We start from the raw sequence: 19,945 nt of genomic DNA, 5'->3' as shown, positions 1-19,945 counted from the left end.
AGTATCTCTGAAAACTTGTGTGTTGTTTGTACCTGCTGGAAACAAATCTAGCAGCCCACCTCTGAATTGCTTTGACATCTTCCTTTAATCTGACCTGGTGGGGCTCGCAAACAGTTGATAATGGGTCACACTAGTGTCCCATATGTGGTCTCGTTTATGGATGAGCCACACTTTTCCAAAATTCTTCCAATAAACTGAAACTGACCTTTCACCTTTCCTACTACAATCCTTATACACTCATTCCATTTCCTATCGCTTTGCAGTGCTATGTCTAGATATTTCATTGATATGGCTGCGTCAACCAGCACACTACTAATGCTGTATCTACTCATTATAGGTTGGTTTTTCCTATTTATTTGCATCAACTTACATTTTTCTACATTAGTGCTAGTTGCCATTCAATACACCAATTAGAAATTTTGTTTAAGTCATGTTGTATACTCCTATAGCCACTCAACAACAATACCCTCCTGAACATCACTGCATCATCAGCAAACAGCTGCAAACTGCTGCTCACACCATCTGCCTGATCATTCTTTTACATGGAAAATAATAGCAGTCCTATCACACTTCCCTGGGGCACTCCAGACAATACCCTTGTATCTGATGAACACTCACTATTGAGTACAACATAATGGGTTCTTTGAGTCACTCCCATATCTAGAAACCCTTTCAATGTATTCATACCTTTGTTAACAATCTACTTTGGAACACTGTATCAAATGCTTTTTGGAAATCTAGGAATATGGAGTCCGACTGTTGTCCTTCATCAATAGTTCACAGGCTATCATGTGAGAAAACTGCAAGCAAAGTTTTACTTTACTGATGATTTCTGAAACCCTGCTGATTTGTAGATAAAAGCCTTTCGGTCCCAAGGAAATTTATTATACTTGTATTCAGAATGTTTTCAGAATTCTACACCAAACCAATGTTAAGCATATTGGTCTGTAAGGTACATTCTTTGCCCTTCTTATATACAGGAGTCACCTGTGCTTTTGTCCTGTTGTTTGGGACCTGGCACTGGGAGAGAGATTTGTGATAAATGCAAGTTACTTAAGTGACCAATGCCATAGTGTACTCTTTGTAAAACCAAACAGTGATTCTGTCTGGACCTGGTGACTTACTTGCATTCAACTCTTTCCGTTGTTTTTCTACACAAGGGATGCTTATTTCTATCCCCTGTATATGGTAATCAGTGCAATTCTCAAACAATACTATATCATCACCAGACTTCAAAGTTGTATTTCTCCTCCCTGAGCTTTAATTTCTTCACCAAATTTGTCTTTAGTTTCATTTATTGCTTGCTCAGTTTACAGATTGAATATCATCAAGGGTAGGCTACAACCTTGTCTCAGTTGCTTCTCAACCATTGCTTCCTTTTCATGCCCTTTAACTCCTATAACTGCCATCTGGTTTCTGTACAAGTTGTAAATAGCCTTTAGTTCCCTTTATTTTACCCCTGCTACCTTCAGAATTTCAAAGAGTGTATTCAAGTCAACATCACTAAAAGTTTTCTATAAGTCTTTGCTGTAAATGTACACTGAAGCACCAAATAAACTGGTAAAGGAATGCTTATTCAAATACAGAGATATGTAAACAGGCAGAATATGGGACTGTGGTCAGCAACATCTATATAAGACAACAAGTGTCTGGTGCAGTTGTTAGGATGATTGCTGCTGCTACAATGGCAAGTTGTTAAGGTTTAAGAGAGTTTGAGCATGGTGTTATAGCCAGTGCATGAGTGATGGGACACAGCATCTCCAGGGTAGTAATGAAGTGGGGATTTTCCCATATGACCATTTCACAAGTGTACCGAGAATATAGGGAATCCAGTAAAACATAAAATTTCTGATATCGCTGCAGCCGGAAAAAAGACCCTGCAAGAACAGGACCAACAACGACTGAAGAGAATCGTTCAGTGTGATGGAAGTGCAACCCTTTTGCAAATTGCTGCAGATTTCAATGCTGGACCATCAATAAGTGACAGTGTGTGAACCATTCAACTAAACATCATCGATATAAGCTTTTGGAACCAAAGGGCCACTGATGTACCCTTGATGACTGCATGACACAAAGCTTTATGCCTTACCTGGGCCCATCAACACTGATATTGAGCAGTTGATGACTGGAAACATGTTTCCTGGTCAGACAAGTCTCATTTCTAATTGTATCGAGCAGATGGATGTGTACCGGTATGGAGACAACCTCATGAATCCATGGACCATGCATATCAGCAGGGGACTGTTCAAACTGGTGGAGACCCTGTAGTGGTGTGGGGCATGTGCTGTTGGAGTGATATGGGACTCCTAATATGTCTAGACAGGAGGCAGCTCCTTGTCAGGTGCTGAAGGCCCAAGAGCTGTCTTCCAGCCACTGTGTCATACTCTGCCTTGCGGCGTCATGCAGATGTGATATGGAGGGGCATTTGGCCAGCACACCACTCTCCCAGCTATTTTACAGCTTTCCAGCCTGTAGAGCCAATACTACTCAGTTGAGTAGATCATCAATTGGCATGAGGAGGATGAGAGTACCCCGAACCAGTCCTCCCACCAAGGAAAAATCCTTGGCAGTACCAGGAATCGAGCCCATGCCCTCTGCACATCAGTCATTACTATGACCACTCAGCTACGTGGGTGGGTGGAAACAGCACAGTAGATTAACATAAACTGATGTGCTTGAACTGGTGAGACTTAGCTGTTGCCTGGAGAGGAAGACCATGAATGCACTCCATGTCTAAAAATTCACGATATGAATTTCTTTTAGTTTTACCACTTGCCTAATCCTTTCTCAGCATCTTGCTCACTTCATGCATGTTCTGATACTTTTAGTAGGAATTCAAATTTTTGTTACCACTCTGTGTTTTCATTTTGCTTTTCTTCTACTCACTCACAACTTCTTGCATTTTATCTTTCTTTCTGTTCTAGGTTTTACTTTCTGTTCATTCAAGTTTCTACCACTCTCGAATACCACTGCTTTATTGTCTCTGGTGTTCAACCTCATTTTCTGCTTTCTCTCTTTTTTACTCCTATATCACCTGTCTCTCTGGATACGAAAACAATGTAGCTTTGATCACTTAATGTTTTACGACTTACTTTCTGCCCATCTGCTTTGCTCTCATATCCAATTTCAAGTCAATATAATTATAATAACCCATCTACTGTTTGATATATGCTTAGTCTGTTGAGCCATTGTAGAGAGTTTATTCATTTACATATTTGTGTGTGTGTGTGTGTGTGTGTGTGTGTGTGTGTGTGTGTGTGTGTGTGTGCGTGTGTGTGTGTGAGAGAGAGAGACCGGGGGGGGGGGGGGGGAGTGGGTATGGCAGTGGGAGTAGGAATGGGAATATGGCTGCAAATGCACTTGCATATAATTTGTCTTGGTATAACATCTTACCTCTTGATTATGTTTTCTTTCACTTTTAGATTTCTTGTATCAGAGACGAAGTGAGATTGTAGAATCTCCCTATTTCTCCAAATTTGCCAACTTCACACAAGATCTGGACAAAATTTATAAAGACTTGCTGAAAAATGATGCACTTACAAACATAAAAAAGTATTCTTACATAATTTATCAATTCTTGGAAGATAAATATTTTGCTCTGGTTCCATTTGGTAAGTTATTACCAGATTTTCTAAATTGTTCCAAGAAATTTGATATGTGCTGTGTCTTTCATATTTCTTAATTTTTATTTATTATTGTTTGGTGGCAATGACTTTTCAGTGAGGGCTTAATGAAAGTTCCTGGCAGATTAATGCTGTATGCCAGAGCACCACTCTAACCTGAGACCTTTGCCTTTTGTGAATGACTGTAGGCAAGTGAAATATAATTTATTTTTAATGAAAATTTTCATATTGTTATGTTAACTGTTAAAAATTTTCATCATATAAAATTCAGAGAGACTGGTCTTTCCAAAAATATGTATGTGAAATTTGTCTATGTTTTCTGCTGAATATACTGCGACACATAACTAACTTTGTGCAAGTTTTTCATCATTGTAAATGGCATAAAATATAATTATAATAATATTGCAAATACCACAAATTACTTCTTTACCAGGTTGTTGTTAATGTAAGTTGGTAAGCAGGTAGTTCAGGCTGTAATACAGTTGCAGCCAGTTGTCAGGATTGAATAAATGAAGAAAATAATAGGAATATCAGTGTTGGAGTGTAGTAAAAATAGGAGAATTGCTAAAAAATGCACCATAATCCAAAACTACAATGGACCTATGTCCTCTGTAGTGAATAAGCATGAACAGTAATGAGCATCACCTACAAAACCTTTAAGTTAAGTATTCATTATGAAAGTACAATTTCCTGCTCTAAGACTTTTCTGATTTGCAAAACTCCTCATTTTGTTGTTGAGGAAAATGCAATGTAAAATTAAATCCTTGAACTAATTTACTTCGTGACAGAGAGCAAGAATCTTACAACATCCTGAACTCATTCATTATTCTGAGAGAATTGCTTGCAAATTGTGTTAATCTGTGTCATTCCCCATAGATCTAATCTAAAACTTTCCTTACTACAAGGAGTTATTATACGTGTATTGTGACAGCTGTGTGAAAGGAGAAAAGTACTTCAGCATCAAGTGCTTCAATTTGAAGGCATTACATATAGAAAATTAAATTATATGGCATTGGAGCTTGCCATATACTGCTGGCCATCAACACAAGTTGTGAAATTATGTCTATGTGTTTGTTGATTGCTGACAATATAATGCTACTATGATTTTAGTATTTTTCTAGAAGTAGGTATGGGAGGAAAACTGATTTTAATTCTTTAAAATGTAACTGCATTAATCCTGTATATTGCTATTTTTGTGATGGTAGACTGCATTTTTTTTCCTCAGTACAATAACAATGCAAATGATAAGACTTCATGCAGAGGTTAATATGTCTCTAGTCCTTAACTGTCCAATATATTCGAAGATATTTATTTTGAAAACATATGATAATCATGGATTACCATAGCTTGATTACTTGGTATGTACTTACAGATGGAAAGTTGTGCCTTCTTTTCAGGTAAAGAACTTAAACAAGTATTCACTGAAATTATAAATGAATTCAAGGAACTAAGGAAGCTTCAGTCCGTTAACTTTGTGATAGAGAAGACAAATGAACTAACTGAAAAGGTAAGTACAGCTGCATAAACTTTATGCACTGTTTGTGGTGCACAGTTCACTATCATATATTATCACAAGATTTATTTTTTAGTATCAGTCTAATTTACAAGTTGATTCTAGTTTTATACATGCAGTTTCTAATTACTCCATAACCATCAGTTCACTCTCTTGTACTGTCATGTTTTGCGAGTACAGACTGTTTCTGAGTTAAAATAAAAGTATTTGAAGTGTCCTCTCAAATTCTTTTACTCTTTTATGATAAAGCTGCAGTAGAAATTCGTCAGGCTACTGATAGGTTATTACTGATTTCACTACGCTGCAGTTGGCTAATAACCTCCTTGGAACCAATACCTAACTGAAAGGGACAATGTGAGATCTCCAAGTTCTAAATTTTAGTGATAAATTTAGTACCCATTGAGGAATAAATTCTGTTTTTGTGCTTTTGTTGTAGTAATTGTATTACTCATCATAGCAGCCACACTGTTTTCTGGAATATACAGAAATTTGGTTACACTGGTATCTCTGTGAATCAATCTGTGCAAACATTTCCTTTGTTGAAACATGTATATTGAATAATATAGGCCCTCTGCTGTTCCTGATCCACATAAATGGTATAGGAGATGATATGAACAGCCCTCTTTAATTTTTTTCAGACAATGCTGTCATTTACCACCTTGTAAAGTCATCCAATGATCAAAACCAATTGCAAAACGATTTAGACAAGATATCTTTATGGTGGAAAAAGTGACAATTTATTCTAAATAATGAAAAGGGTGAAGTCATTGACATGAGTGCTAAAAGAAATCTGCTAAATTTCAGTTACACCTTAGATCACACAAGTCTAAAGGCGGTATGTAAATTCAACTAAATACTTAGGGATTACAGTTACAAATAACTTAAACTGGAATTACCATTTAGATAATATTGTAGAGAAGCAAATAAAAGACTACAGTTTATTGGCAGAACTCTTTGAATGTGGAACAGGTATACTAAAGAGACTGCTTACACCATGCTTGTCTGCCATCTTCTAGAGTGTTGCTGTGCAGTGTGGGATCTGCTTCAGATGGAACTGATGGAGGACACTGAAAAAGTTCAACGAAGAGCATCTCATTTTGTGTTATTTCAAAATAAGGGAGACAATGCTATGGACATAATATGTCAATTGGGGTGGTAGTCATTAAGACAAAGGCATTTTTCAATTAGCAGGATCTTCTTGTGAAATTTCAATCACCAGCTTTCTTCTCTGATTGCAAAACTATTCTGCTGGTGCCCACCTACACAGGGAGACACAATCATCATGTTAAAATAAGAGAAATTAGAGCTCAGACAGAAAAATTAAAATGCTAATTTTTCCTGTGAGCTATCTGATAGTAGAATGGTATAGAAATATTGTAAAGGTGTTTCAATGAAGCCTCTGCCAGGCACTTAAATGTAAGTTGCAGAGTAACAGCAGATGTAGAAGTGTGAACAGTCATAGCAATAAGCATTTGATCCTGTCATCCAATCAACACTCTGTATGCCAGGATGACTAATTATTTTTATAAAATGCATAAAACATTTCTTTTTAGGTAACTGAAATTATAGTTTACAATGATTTGTGTATCAAAACAAATAATTTAAAAATGTGTCTTATTTGCAATGTGCTCAAGAATATGTCCTCAGAATGAAATAAAGTTATTGGAGTCTGTACATGAAATACTAATTTATGTAATGGCTACAGGCTGGGAGACTCTTGCGGTTAGGGTAGGTTGTGTTGACGGAGAATCATGTGAAATTGTTCTCAGTGTGTTATCCAAAAAGTACCTTGACCAGTTAATCCAAAAACAAACTCATTAAAATCACATATTAGACCTGATGGTGACAAATAGACCCAAACATTTGAACTCATTTAGCATAGAACAGGGAATAAGTCCATGAGTCAGTTAAAGTCCATATAGTAGTGTAGTAGCAGAGGCTGCATGTTGAGGCACTAGGATCACTGGATACTGCTTAAATAGGATTACAAAGGCAGGAAGATCTTTATGTTTAGCAAGAGCAACAAGAGACAGATATCAGACTACCTGACAAATCATCATGAAAATTTCATCTCCAGCACTGACAGTGTTGAGCATCAATGGACAAAGTTCAAGACCATTGTACAACAGGCTTTAGATAAGTATGTACTGAGCAGAATCGTGAAGGATGGAAAACAATTAGTCATCCCATGATAGATGATAAGGAGTCATAGGATACTATGACACAGAGCACAAGTATTGTTTAATCCTCTAACTGCTGTGGACAAGTTAACTTGTCTCGTCACGCTCTTCTGTTCCTCAGGTGCTAAGTACATGTTTAAATGTGGCCTCTGGGTTTTTCTGAACTATTATTGGCTTGTTTACAAGTCCCATTCCACTAACCTCTCGCTGTTTGGATGACTTATTGCCATATCTCACCAAATGAAAGAGTTTCAAGTATTTATCATACTACATATATGCCTCTTTGCATGCTGTCATTTGTGAAAAATCTTGTTTTGATGTCTTGAACCATTTATGAAATACGATTGTGATGACCACATAATTCAAAATGTGCAAGGATGAGAACTGGTGTGCCGTGAGGGACTGTCAATCGGGTACAAAAATCAATAATTCAAGAACAAAGTGAGATATCATTCTGAGTTCAATTTTAAATAAAATTTTGATATCTTATCTGCATTTCATACTCTGCAATGAATGAGCTAAAATCAACCATCCTCAATGTTTATGTAATACATTTTATCTCTGCATACAGTGTTTTATTTAATTTGATGCAGAAAAGTAACTGTGATGAATAACAAAAATGAATTCAATCCTTTATCAAGTGAAGACATCAGATAGTAAGATGTTCAAAAATCCCATTTTTTAAAGGAGTAGTTCTGTTAAAATCAGGTGATAAGTATTTCATTGTGGCCAGAACACCATCTTTCAACACAGGCAGCAACATTCAGCAAACAGATGCAACAAAGCTGTGCTTGGCACAGAATGCAGATAGCATGTCTGTAGCAGGAAAAGGGTTAAAAACATTTTTTACATTAAGTGGTTTCCAGTGATAAGTCGAAATTACTAACCTGTACAAGTCCATGAGTCAATTAAAGTCTGCATATACAAGTTAGTAGCAAAGCTGTATGTCAAGGCTCCATGATCAGACCTCAAGCTAGACCAGGGAGGTGTGATGTGCAGCATCCTTAATTTGGTTCCGGAAGTGGCATGGTGCTGGCTGTATGGGCTGATGAGGACACTTCTCAGACTTGGCCACAGACTGGCAGTGCAATCACTTGGTTTCTGGTGACTTCAGATTGTGGACTGATTTGGCATTGGATTGGTGGTGAATGACACCACATTACTCCCACCCAAACCTGCTTGCCGTAGATGTGTACTTGTTCTTCCAGAAATGAAAATGTGGGTGGGGGAGTTATGGGCACAGGTCACTGAGGAGACAGGAGCTGGAACTTCAACAAATGATAAGTTCCTGCCGGCACCCTAACATTCATCTTGCAAATGGCTGAGAACACCAGCTAAAAAACCAGCCATAGGGTGTCCACCCATGCCCAGGAACAGGCATCTTCTACTATTGATGGAAGCACAATGATGACAAAAGGGTCCACAGTAGTCCACCAGAAGGTGGCAATGTGCAGTAGGCCAACCTCCTGCAGCTGGGACTGCAGTGAGGTGATGGCACTGTGTCGACATCCATGACCTCCATGTCCGGTGCTGGCAGTGCAGAATCCAATGGAGGTAAAGGCAGTGTGATCCTCATGGCACTGTGGTCCTCATGGGTAATGTCTGTGCAAATGAAAAACCTGTGGCAGAATCTGCAACCAAGAAAACAAAGTTGGCTGTGATGGCATATTTCCAGCCTAGTGGGGCCCTGTACAACAAATACTGAGCAGCCTAATACTGTGGTGATAACACTCTATTCCTTGCATCTGTGTCTGCTCAAATCTCTGAGAAAGAGCAGATCATGCATTGGGTGAATGATTTTTTAAATGTGAAATTTATGAGTTCAGATCTCCTTTTACTGTTTTCTATTGCCACACCAGATTGATCAACAAGTGACTGGATAGAAGCAATCAATCTGTTCAGTGATTTTATGTAGGACTAGAATTTTCTTTGGTTCTTTGCAAGATCTTTTGCAAAGGTGTGATGGTGAAAGTTGTCGTATGATTCATGCAATAATCATTTATACACTCCTGGAAATTGAAATAAGAACACCGTGAATTCATTGTCCCAGGAAGGGGAAACTTTATTGACACATTCCTGGGGTCAGATACATCACATGATCACACTGACAGAACCACAGGCACATAGACACAGGCAACAGAGCATGCACAATGTCGGCACTAGTACAGTGTATATCCACCTTTCGCAGCAATGCAGGCTGCTATTCTCCCATGGAGACGATCGTAGAGATGCTGGATGTAGTCCTGTGGAACGGCTTGCCATGCCATTTCCACCTGGCGCCTCAGTTGGACCAGCGTTCGTGCTGGACGTGCAGACCGCATGAGACGACGCTTCATCCAGTCCCAAACATGCTCAATGGGGGACAGATCCGGAGATCTTGTTGGCCAGGGTAGTTGACTTACACCTTCTAGAGCACGTTGGGTGGCACGGGATACATGCGGACGTGCATTGTCCTGTTGGAACAGCAAGTTCCCTTGCCGGTCTAGGAATGGTAGAACGATGGGTTCGATGACGGTTTGGATGTACCGTGCACTATTCAGTGTCCCCTCGACGATCACCAGTGGTGTACGGCCAGTGTAGGAGATCGCTCCCTACACCATGATGCCGGGTGTTGGCCCTGTGTGCCTCGGTCGCATGCAGTCCTGGTTGTGGCGCTCACCTGCACGGCGCCAAACACGCATACGACCATCATTGGCACCAAGGCAGAAGCGACTCACATCGCTGAAGACGACACGTCTCCATTCGTCCCTCCATTCACGCCTGTCGCGACACCACTGGAGGCGGGCTGCACGATGTTGGGGCGTGAGCGGAAGACGGTCTAACGGTGTGCGGGACCGTAGCCCAGCTTCATGGAGACGGTTGCGAATGGTCCTCGCCGATACCCCAGGAGCAACAGTGTCCCTAATTTGCTGGGAAGTGGCGGTGCGGTCCCCTACGGCACTGCGTAGGATCCTACGGTCTTGGCGTGCATCCGTGCGTCGCTGCGGTCCGGTCCCTGGTCGACGGGCACGTGCACCTTCCGCCGACCACTGGCGACAACATCGATGTACTGTGGAGACCTCACGCCCCACGTGTTGAGCAATTCGGCGGTACGTCCACCCGGCCTCCCGCATGCCCACTATACGCCCTCGCTCAAAGTCCGTCAACTGCACATACGGTTCACGTCCACGCTGTCGCGGCATGCTACCAGTGTTAAAGACTGTGATGGAGCTCCGTATGCCACGGCAAACTGGCTGACACTGACGGCGGCGGTGCACAAATGCTGCGCAGCTAGCGCCATTCGACGGCCAACACCGCGGTTCCTGGTGTGTCCGCTGTGCCGTGCGTGTGATCATTGCTTGTACAGCCCTCTCGCAGTGTCCGGAGCAAGTATGGTGGGTCTGACACACCGGTGTCAATGTGTTCTTTTTTCCATTTCCAGGAGTGTAGATGCACAAATTTGTATTAATTTTTGCCTGTTGATATTTCTACACTCTTTTTTGAACCAAGAATGCAACAGTCTCCACTTCTTCAGCGTTTTTCAAATTGTATTATTAAATCACAGTGGATCTTTTCTCTCCTTCATCCACATACTTGACACTTATTTCTTATTTATTTATTTTATTTGTCCACAAAATCATGTTCATGACATGGGATATAAGTTACAGCAATGAATCGTTGAAGCATAATACTTTTTCTTACATTGACTATATGACAGAATACATAAAATACATATCTACATTGCAGTCATTCAAGATTGACATATTAGACTAAATTAAAGCTACACATGACATAAATTGGTCTCCATAAATTCAGCAACAGAATAAAAACAATGCTGGAGAAATATACTGTTAACTTTCTTCCTGAAAGAGTTTTTATTATCCTTGACTGAGCAAGGTAATTTATTATAAAGTATGCTGCCTATGTGCCTCACACCGTCATGGTATTTACTGAGTCTCTGATTATCTAGATGAATGTTACTTACACCACAGGTGTCATGATCATGAATGTCATTATTTGTTTTGAAGAGACGAAGATTCTTACTGACAAATCAAACAGTCTCTAGGATGTGTATACATGGTACAGGTAATATTCCGAATTCTTTAAAGTTTGGTTTGGTAGGAGTGTGCAGTGGCAGTCTTAACATGACCTTGACAATTCGCTTTTGCATAACAAATATTTTCGTATTTATTGCCCCACAAAATGGAATGCCATGTGAGAGGACTGAGTTCACTGGTGCAAAGTATAAAGTTTTAATGGTGGTCACATCACAGCTTTGGCTAAGAATTCTGAAGGCATAGCACAGGCTACTGAATTTACCCAGTAGTTTCTCTCTGTGGTTATTCCACTGCAGTGTGTTATCTATCCAGAGACCTAAGAATTTAGTCTTACTGACTTGTTCAATAACTTTCTTGTCCATAATTAGTGGTTCCATATGTGTTGTTTGCTTGTTTGATGGTCAGAAGACCATATGAGTCATTTTTTCCATATTAAGTAGGAGTTTGTTCTCATAGAGCCAGTATAGGAGCATTTCACTGCTGTCAACTAGGTCAGCTCTCACCTGGTGTGGAGAAATGTTGCAAGAGAGGAGGTTGGTATCATTGGCGAATAACACAGGTATTGTTGAGGGTAGGTGTTCTGGGAAGTCATTAATGAAGATAAGGAAGAGGAGGGGACCTAAAGTTGAATCTTGTGGGACTCCTGATGTAACTGGTATTATATCTGAATGGGTTGTTCTTCCATCATTTGTTGCTATTTCTACCAGCTGCCCTCTGTTTGATAGATATGACTAGAATCAGTCATTACAGCCTCCTCTTATACCATATGCATCCAGTTTTGCGGAGTAGAAGTGTGTGGTTGGCTAGATCAAATGCTTTTGTCAGATCAATAAAAAGTCCAGAAGCATAATGTTTTTCATTAAATGCTTCTATTATATCATCAGTTAACAAAAAGAGAGCCTCATTGATTGATTTATTTTTACGAAAATCAAACTGCTGTGCTGTTAGTAGGGAGTTGTTTACAAGAAAGGACATTATACGGGTATATACAACTTTTTTCAATTATTTTGGACACAGTTGGGAGAAGGGATATGGGTCAGTAGTTGTTGACATCATGTTTGTCCCCTTTCTTGTGTAACAGAACTATCTTGGAGGTTTTGAGAGTTTGAGGGAAACTGCCAGTATTCATTGAGCAGTTGATTAGGTTGCAGAGTGGTTCTATTACTTCATTGGCAACCTGTTTTATTGCATAGGCAGGTAGACCATCAAGGCCAGATGAGAGGGAACTTTTCATATTCCTAATAGTTAGCAGAACCTCTTTCAAAGTTGCAGCTATTACAAAAATTGATTTGTCAGATCTTATACATTTTGGAGGATAGGATTTTGTTGGTGAAGAGCGACCAAATGATAGGCTGTTAGCTATTCCTGAAAAGTGTTTGTTAAATGTATCACAGATATGTTTGATGTCCATTATTTGTTGGCCGTTGTGCTGAGATATTCCGGTGTTTTTTGTTTGATGTCAGTTCGTAAAGTTTTTCTGACAATATCCCACATTGCTTTACATTTGTTATTAGACTCATTTATGTATGCTTTATTTGCTAGTCAATTTGCTTCAGATATTACTTAAGGAAATATCTTCTTGTAATATTTGAAATAATTGTGGAAATTTGTATCATCTGTTTTAATGCTCTGCTCATAGATTGATCTCCTAGTCTTACATGATATTCTTATACCCTTCGTGATCCACCTGTTATCAGTTTTTCTGGCGGAATTTGTACTTTGATTTGTTTTAATGGAAAGGCCATATTCAAATGATGACCCAGTATGTCAAGGAATACTGAAGTTTTCTTATGTACATTATCTTCCTTGTCATCAATGTCCCATGACTGAGACTGAAGTAGATAATTAAACATTCTAATATTGCTAGGGTCTTTGATGTACCTTATTAAGATGAAAGTAGATGATGACTTGTCTTTAGTTTGCACTAAATTAAGCCATAACAAAATTCCCTGATGGTCAGAGAGTCAATTGGCCCAATTCAAGACATTAGTAAATGGAAGAGATTCACAGTCCAGGAATATTGCATCTATACGGCTGCTTGAAATACATGTTATTCTGGTTGGATCATTTACAATGTTTTGGACACTGAAAGTTGCTAAGAGGTTTATGACATCACTCACTGTACACGAAATGTTAGCGAAATTTATGTTAAAAACACCACACAATATAATTTCCTTATCTTTGGATTTGTAATAGTACATGATACTTTCAAGCCAGTTCAGAAACTGGCTTATGTTGCCATCAGGAGAATGGTAAATACAGATTATTATTACATTAGGCTGCTTAATTCCTATTGCACAGTGTTCAAAATGTATTTCAATATTTAAGTGATTAGTATTGTTGCACATGGACAATACTGTACCCTTCCTGACAGGTATTACACAGCCCCCCCTCCCTGCTGTTTGAACTGCAGAAACTCAACTGTATAATTTGGAAAGTTAAAAAATTGCAAATTTCATTTTTCAGCCAGTGCTCTGTAAAACAGATAATGTCAATTTTTATATTGCAATCTGAAAGGCAGACTTCAACTTCTAACTGTTTGTTATTTATTGACTGTATATTTTGATAATATATAACGAAAGCTGACTCTGAGTTTTGGGGGGACTATGTTCCTACGTTGCATTTTGGCAATATTTTCTTATTTTTGAACCAAATTCCATGGGAATTAATCCAATCCATTAGTTTCTCTGAGGAGGAGCGCCTAGGACGGTGACAGATTGATTTTTCCTTTCATTAACGATAGCTATCTCGTCGAGGCCCCTACTTATAACAGATGCAAGCACCCTTTTGCCACATTTGTTAAGATGCATACCGTGCCATGTAAAACAGTTTCTTTCATAATTGCTAACCTCTAACAACTTAACATTTGCAAATTTGAACATAGGCTTTTTAGTTTCAAATTAGTATGTCTAATTTCATTGTTTACGCATGACCAGTCTGGTAAGTCATGTTGTAGTTGCAGCATCATTACAATTACATTGGTGAAATGCAGGATCCGCAGTACTGTGATCAATTTTTTAATGAAAGCATTAGCATTGTTTCTGTAGACGTTATTAGCACCTCCTATAAGAACAACACAATCATGTGTTGTGAGATCAGAACATTCTTCGTTAACACTTGCAGTTACGTAGTCAAAATCTGCTCCACGTTTTACAATACTAGAAACATGCACACTATCATTTACATTGTTTATCAATAATTCTACCTATATGCTCTGCAAACCACTGTGAAGTGCATGGCAGAGGGAACTTCCTATTGTATGACATGTTATGGCTTCTCACCATTCCCATCACATTCAATGTGTGGGAGAATGTCTGCATAAATGCTTCTGTGCATGCTGTAATTACTCTGATTTTGTTTTCATGATTTATACAAGAATGATATGTAGAGTACTGAAGAATGTGTATCATTTCTTCACTTAATACAAGTTCTTGTAACTTTCTAAGTAGTCTTTCTTGGGATAATTGGCATCTATCTTCGGGGGTCTGCCAACTGAAGGCTTTCAATCTTTCTATGACACTTTTGTGGAAGTCCAACAAACCTGTGACCAGTCGCAATGCACTTCATTGTACTGGGTTGATAAAATAAAACTGGCCCAAATAATATTTACAATAAGACTGTTAGTTTCATTTGGTACATGTTCAACATGCTTGAGCAATATTCTAAGATGAGATGCACAACGGATTTGTAAACAACCTTGTTTATACACAAGTTACATTTTCCCAGTGTCCTGCTACTGAACTAATTTTTGCCACTTGGTTACCTACAATTTTACATTCTTGAACATTTAAAGCAGTTTTTCAATCCTTGCGTCACTTTGAAATTTTATCCATATTTAAATGGGAATTTATGCAGCTTTTTCCAGATGGAGCTCCATTATAGATAGCTACATCCTCTGCACTAAGTCTGAGATGAAAACCCATTGTCATAAAATCATAATAATTTGTGCATAGACATTTATGTAATCTTTTGTATAAAGTTCAGTTCAGTCAAATGTCTTTTTTTATAATATCCACAGACATTAGTTCATACATTTTTATGGAATTGAGTGATTGACAAATGTAATGCAAAAGGCTGCATTAGAGTCATATGTTAGAAACAGACACTACTGGTGAGCAAAATTTTTTGTCTTGCACTTTTAAATGTTATGTACTGTGCAGAGTTGTCCATGTGCTTATAAAAATTCAGTTTGCTTTTGTATATGCATTTTTTAAACTTACTTTTTATGTTGATAGTATCTCTCTGGTGACAACATTCTGTTACCTTATTCACTTTGTAGCTTTCTTGATTTCTCTTTGTATCTTTATGCCACAAATAAAATGCTTCTCATTATGTGCTTATTTTTTAAACATTCCTTGATAATTTAGTACCTGCACATGCCATTTCAAATGTTAATTTATAGGTTTCCTTAGAAATATGAGAAAAGTAACTCAATCATAGGGAAGACCCATTTAATCTGATATACTCACAATTTTTTCCAGGTTATTTGGTTTTACAATTATTTTGATTTAGGCACAAAAATACAGAAGACTGTGATTTTGATACATTCAAAACTTACTGACATGACACAAACTGCACTACAGGCAGAAAATCGGTAAGTTTATTTCCTTCAGTTATACCAGCATAATGAAATGAACCTTTCATAGCAAGAAAATAGTTCAGATGTTTTTGTAAGATTTTATATTTAAGATGGAACAGAAGGTAGCATAATTATGATTCTGGCACTTTACATACTCACCCAAATATCAATGTTATTAGCATTCAACTGTAAGTTAGAAAATATGGAGTAATAAAATTAGACACTGTTGTGGCCTAAATATTGTAGTTTTTTCTTGGAATATTGCTGAACATTTACAAGATTCATGATGATAATATGGTGCTGTAATTCCCCAACCCTCCACTCACACCATGTATGGACCAAGCAATGTGCTGGCCATGGTGGTGGTGGTAGCTTGCACTTGGTTGGGACTTGTTTGGTGGGGTATTCAGTCAGCACTCCACCTTCACCATTCTTTGTATTCCATTTCCAATGTGGAGAATTTTCAGCACTGGAGTCCATTGTGCAGAATTTTTATCCTCATATATCATTTTGTTGTTGGTTTCAAGGCAATGTTCAGGAATGGCTGTCAGAGGTAGGTGTGCCATTAGTGTTCCATGCACCTTTCTCTAACTGTGTGAATGGTTTGCATGGCATATGCATTCCCACACTCACACAGTATATCATACACTCCAGATTTCCAGAGTACCAGGTCATCCCTTACTGCCCCTGAAAGGGTTTTGGCCTTTGCCAGTGGGTAGTTTGGTATACACATTTGATACTTTGTCATCGTAAAATTCTACCAATTTTTACAGATAATGGTTCCTGCATATGGAATGTAGGTTATCTTTTTTTGGGTGTTCTTGATTAGGTGTTGGGTGTGATGTGGTCTTTTGCTTGAAGGTGTGATTGAACTTGGTGGAAAAAGCCATGTGCATTCTCTAAGTGATGATCCTGACATTGTCTTCCTCCCACTGGATTAGGGGAACATAACCGTCTTACTAGGTGCGGAATACAAAGAGTAAATGTACAAATTCCTACAAGATGATGATGATGACAGATCCAATTAGCCAGCTGCAGTACAGACACCTGAATTTCTCTTCCTTTATAGAAGAGACAGCAAAGAAACTTCAGCTATGTGTTTTTCTTGAACAGATCTCTGAGATGGTCCAGTTCCAGCTTCAGGCTTTCTTCATCAGAGTCCACTCAAACTCTGTGGACAAGGATGTTAACACTCCTTTCATTTATGATGGGTGAAGACAGCTGCATATGTTAACTTACTGGTCTGTGTGTGTTCTCTTCTGGTAGATGATGTGTCCCAGTGTTCCATCTGATTTTCTTCATACCAAAATATCCAAGAATGGCAGCTGATCATGGGGAATTAAATTTGGTTGTGGACAGCATTCAGGTGTTGCAAGCCTATGAGGCCAAAAGATGAATGTATCATCAATATATCTGTGAAAGACTGTTGGTTTTAGTGGTGCTGACTCTAGTGCCTTGTCTTCAAAGTCTTCTACGCACATATTGGCCACCACAGGTGACAGAGGGCTACCCACAGGCACACCCTCAGTCTGTTCATAGCAACGTCTGTCAAAAAGAAAATATGTGAATGTGAGCACAAAATTGAAAAGGTTGGTGAATGAGGGCTCAAATTTCTTTTCAATAAGTTCCAGCAGCTCATTGAGTGAAACTCTGGTGCAAAGTGAATCAATATCAAAACTGACCATGAGATCTGAACTGGCCAATCTGGGTTTTTGTAGGTGTTCCATGAACATGCTGAGTTCTTGATGTAGTGTTCACATTTGCCAACCAACTGTCTCAAACTAACATATAGAGTTTCACTAGTTTTTACATTGGCACTCCCATTGTACTCACTATTGGTCTCAGAGGTGTACCCTCTTTTTGTACCTTTGGAAACCCATAGAAGCTAGATGGTGCAGCAGCACATGGCTGAAGTTTCTTTGCTGTCTCTTCTATAAAGGAAGAGAGGTTCAGGTGTCTGTACTACAGCTGGCTAGTTGGATCTGTCACCATCACCATCTTGTAGGAATTTGTACATTTACTCTTTGTATTCTGCACCTAGTAAGATGGTTATGTTCCCCTTATCCACTGGGAGGAATACAATGTCAGGATCATCACTTAGAGAATGCAAATGCCTTTTTCCCATCTGCAGATGTTATTCACTGCTGGTGAGAGCATGGCACATTTGCCACTGTATCTCCCACCATATCATGTGGTGGAGTGAGGCAACTTGTTTCATTCTGCTGGTGATTTCTGCAACAGGTAGTGCTGCTGTTGTTGGGGAAAAGTTTAAGCCTTTCTGAAGGATAGACAAAGCACTGCCATTGATGGTTTTCACTGTAAAATTCATGATGGTTCATCTAGTATTTCATTTGGCTCTTTTGATGTTTTTTGACTGAATTTTCAAGACTGTTTCATAGATGCAGTTCTTTGTACCTGCTCTGCTTGCACCCAGAATGAACAGCTCACACACTCCTAGGTAATGGGGGAGAGCAAAGACTCAAATTCTGGATGTAGGGCAAAGAGTTTGCATCCTATAGAGTCAAGTTGATGGCATGTGTCTCTGATCTGTTTGCACACTGGAGTCATGTTGGTTCTTCTGGTAATTTGGTTTGCTGCTGTCTTAATATAATGTATGATCTTGACAAAGGTTTGCACAATGCGGATGTCACAAATCCTTTTCCAAAAGGCAAGTGCATTCAGCAGACATTGTTTCTTATTTCAGAGCTTATCAAGCTTCTTGACTTGCTGTAGTGGTCTCTCCCTAGAGCAGAAACTAATCTGTGTTTGTAGGGTTTTCCCAGCAACTATGCTGCTTGAAAGGATCAAATACACATGATACCAGGATGCAAACTCTTTGCCCTACATCTAAAATTGGCATCTTCCCTGCAGATAAGGGGAACATAACCATCTTACCAACACAAAGAGAAAATATACAAACTCCTAGACAACAAGGATTACAAGATGATGACAACAGATCAAACCAAACTGATGCAGTGCGAGGCAATTGAACTTCTCTGAAGTACCTTTATAGAAGAGACAGTGAAGAAACTTCAGTCAGGTACTGCCCCACCACCTAGTTTCTATGGGCTTCCAAAGCTACACAAAGAGAGCACACCTCTGAGACCAATGGTAAGTACAACAGGAGTGCCAATGTACCAGCTTGAGTCCATTGGCTGGTGAATGTGATCACCACATCAAAAACTCAGCGCAGTTCATGGAACATCTATAGAAATTCAAACTGCCCAACTCAGGATATCATGATCAGTTACGATGTTGTCATTTTTCACCAGAGTTTCACTCAGTGAGTCGCTGGAACTTACTGAAAATAAGTTCATGTCCACATATTTTCTTTTTGATGGACATTACAATGAACAGACTGATGGCATGCCTATTGGTAGTCCTCTTTCACCTGTGGTGGCCAATTTCTCCATCAAAGACTTTGAGGACAAGGCACTAGACTCAGCACCACTAAAGCCAATAGTCTTGTACAGATATGTTGATGATACATTCATCATCTGGCTTCAGGAGCTAGATGAGCTTCATGTTTTCTTGCAACACCTGAATTCTATCCACAACCAAATGTAATTCCCCATGGAGGGGGAGTAAAATGGTGAGCTGCCATTCTTGGATTTTCTTGTATGGAGAAACCAGACAGAGCACAGGAATATGGCATCTGTGAGAACACCACACAGACCAGTACCTTCACACCTCTAGCTGTCATCACCATTCACAAAGGGAAAAATTGCTAAATATGCTGGCCCTCAGAGCTCATGTCATCTCGGATGGAGAAAGCCGAGAACTGGAACTGGACTACTTCAGGAACACATTTCAAAAAAACAGCTATAGCAATGACAAAATTTGACTGTCTTCAAGCAAAAGACCATACCACAGTCAACACCTAATGAAGACCAACTGAAAATGATAGCATACATTCCATATGCAGGCAATGCATTGGGAAAAATCAGTAGAGTTTTATGACAACAAAATATCAAATGTGTATACTGCCCACTGGCAAAGACCAAATTCCTTTC

At 39.0% G+C, this 19,945-nt stretch overlaps 1 protein-coding gene across 1 annotated transcript in view; it reads left to right on the top strand.

Annotated features, from left to right (window-relative positions):
* Positions 1-19,945, top strand: part of LOC124722172 — an 830,020-nt gene that overhangs the window by 688,767 nt on the left and 121,308 nt on the right. Inside the window, exons 60-62 of the mRNA XM_047247373.1 lie at positions 3,423-3,611; positions 5,021-5,130; positions 15,835-15,947. Coding sequence (XP_047103329.1) covers positions 3,423-3,611; positions 5,021-5,130; positions 15,835-15,947 — 412 coding nt within the window. The remainder of the gene's footprint in view (positions 1-3,422; positions 3,612-5,020; positions 5,131-15,834; positions 15,948-19,945) is intronic.

Source organism: Schistocerca piceifrons, chromosome X, assembly GCF_021461385.2.
Source record: "Schistocerca piceifrons isolate TAMUIC-IGC-003096 chromosome X, iqSchPice1.1, whole genome shotgun sequence".
Taxonomy (NCBI): Eukaryota; Metazoa; Arthropoda; class Insecta; order Orthoptera; family Acrididae; genus Schistocerca; species Schistocerca piceifrons.
Note: the sequence above shows the minus strand (reverse complement) of the source record. Positions and strands in the feature narration are given on the sequence as shown.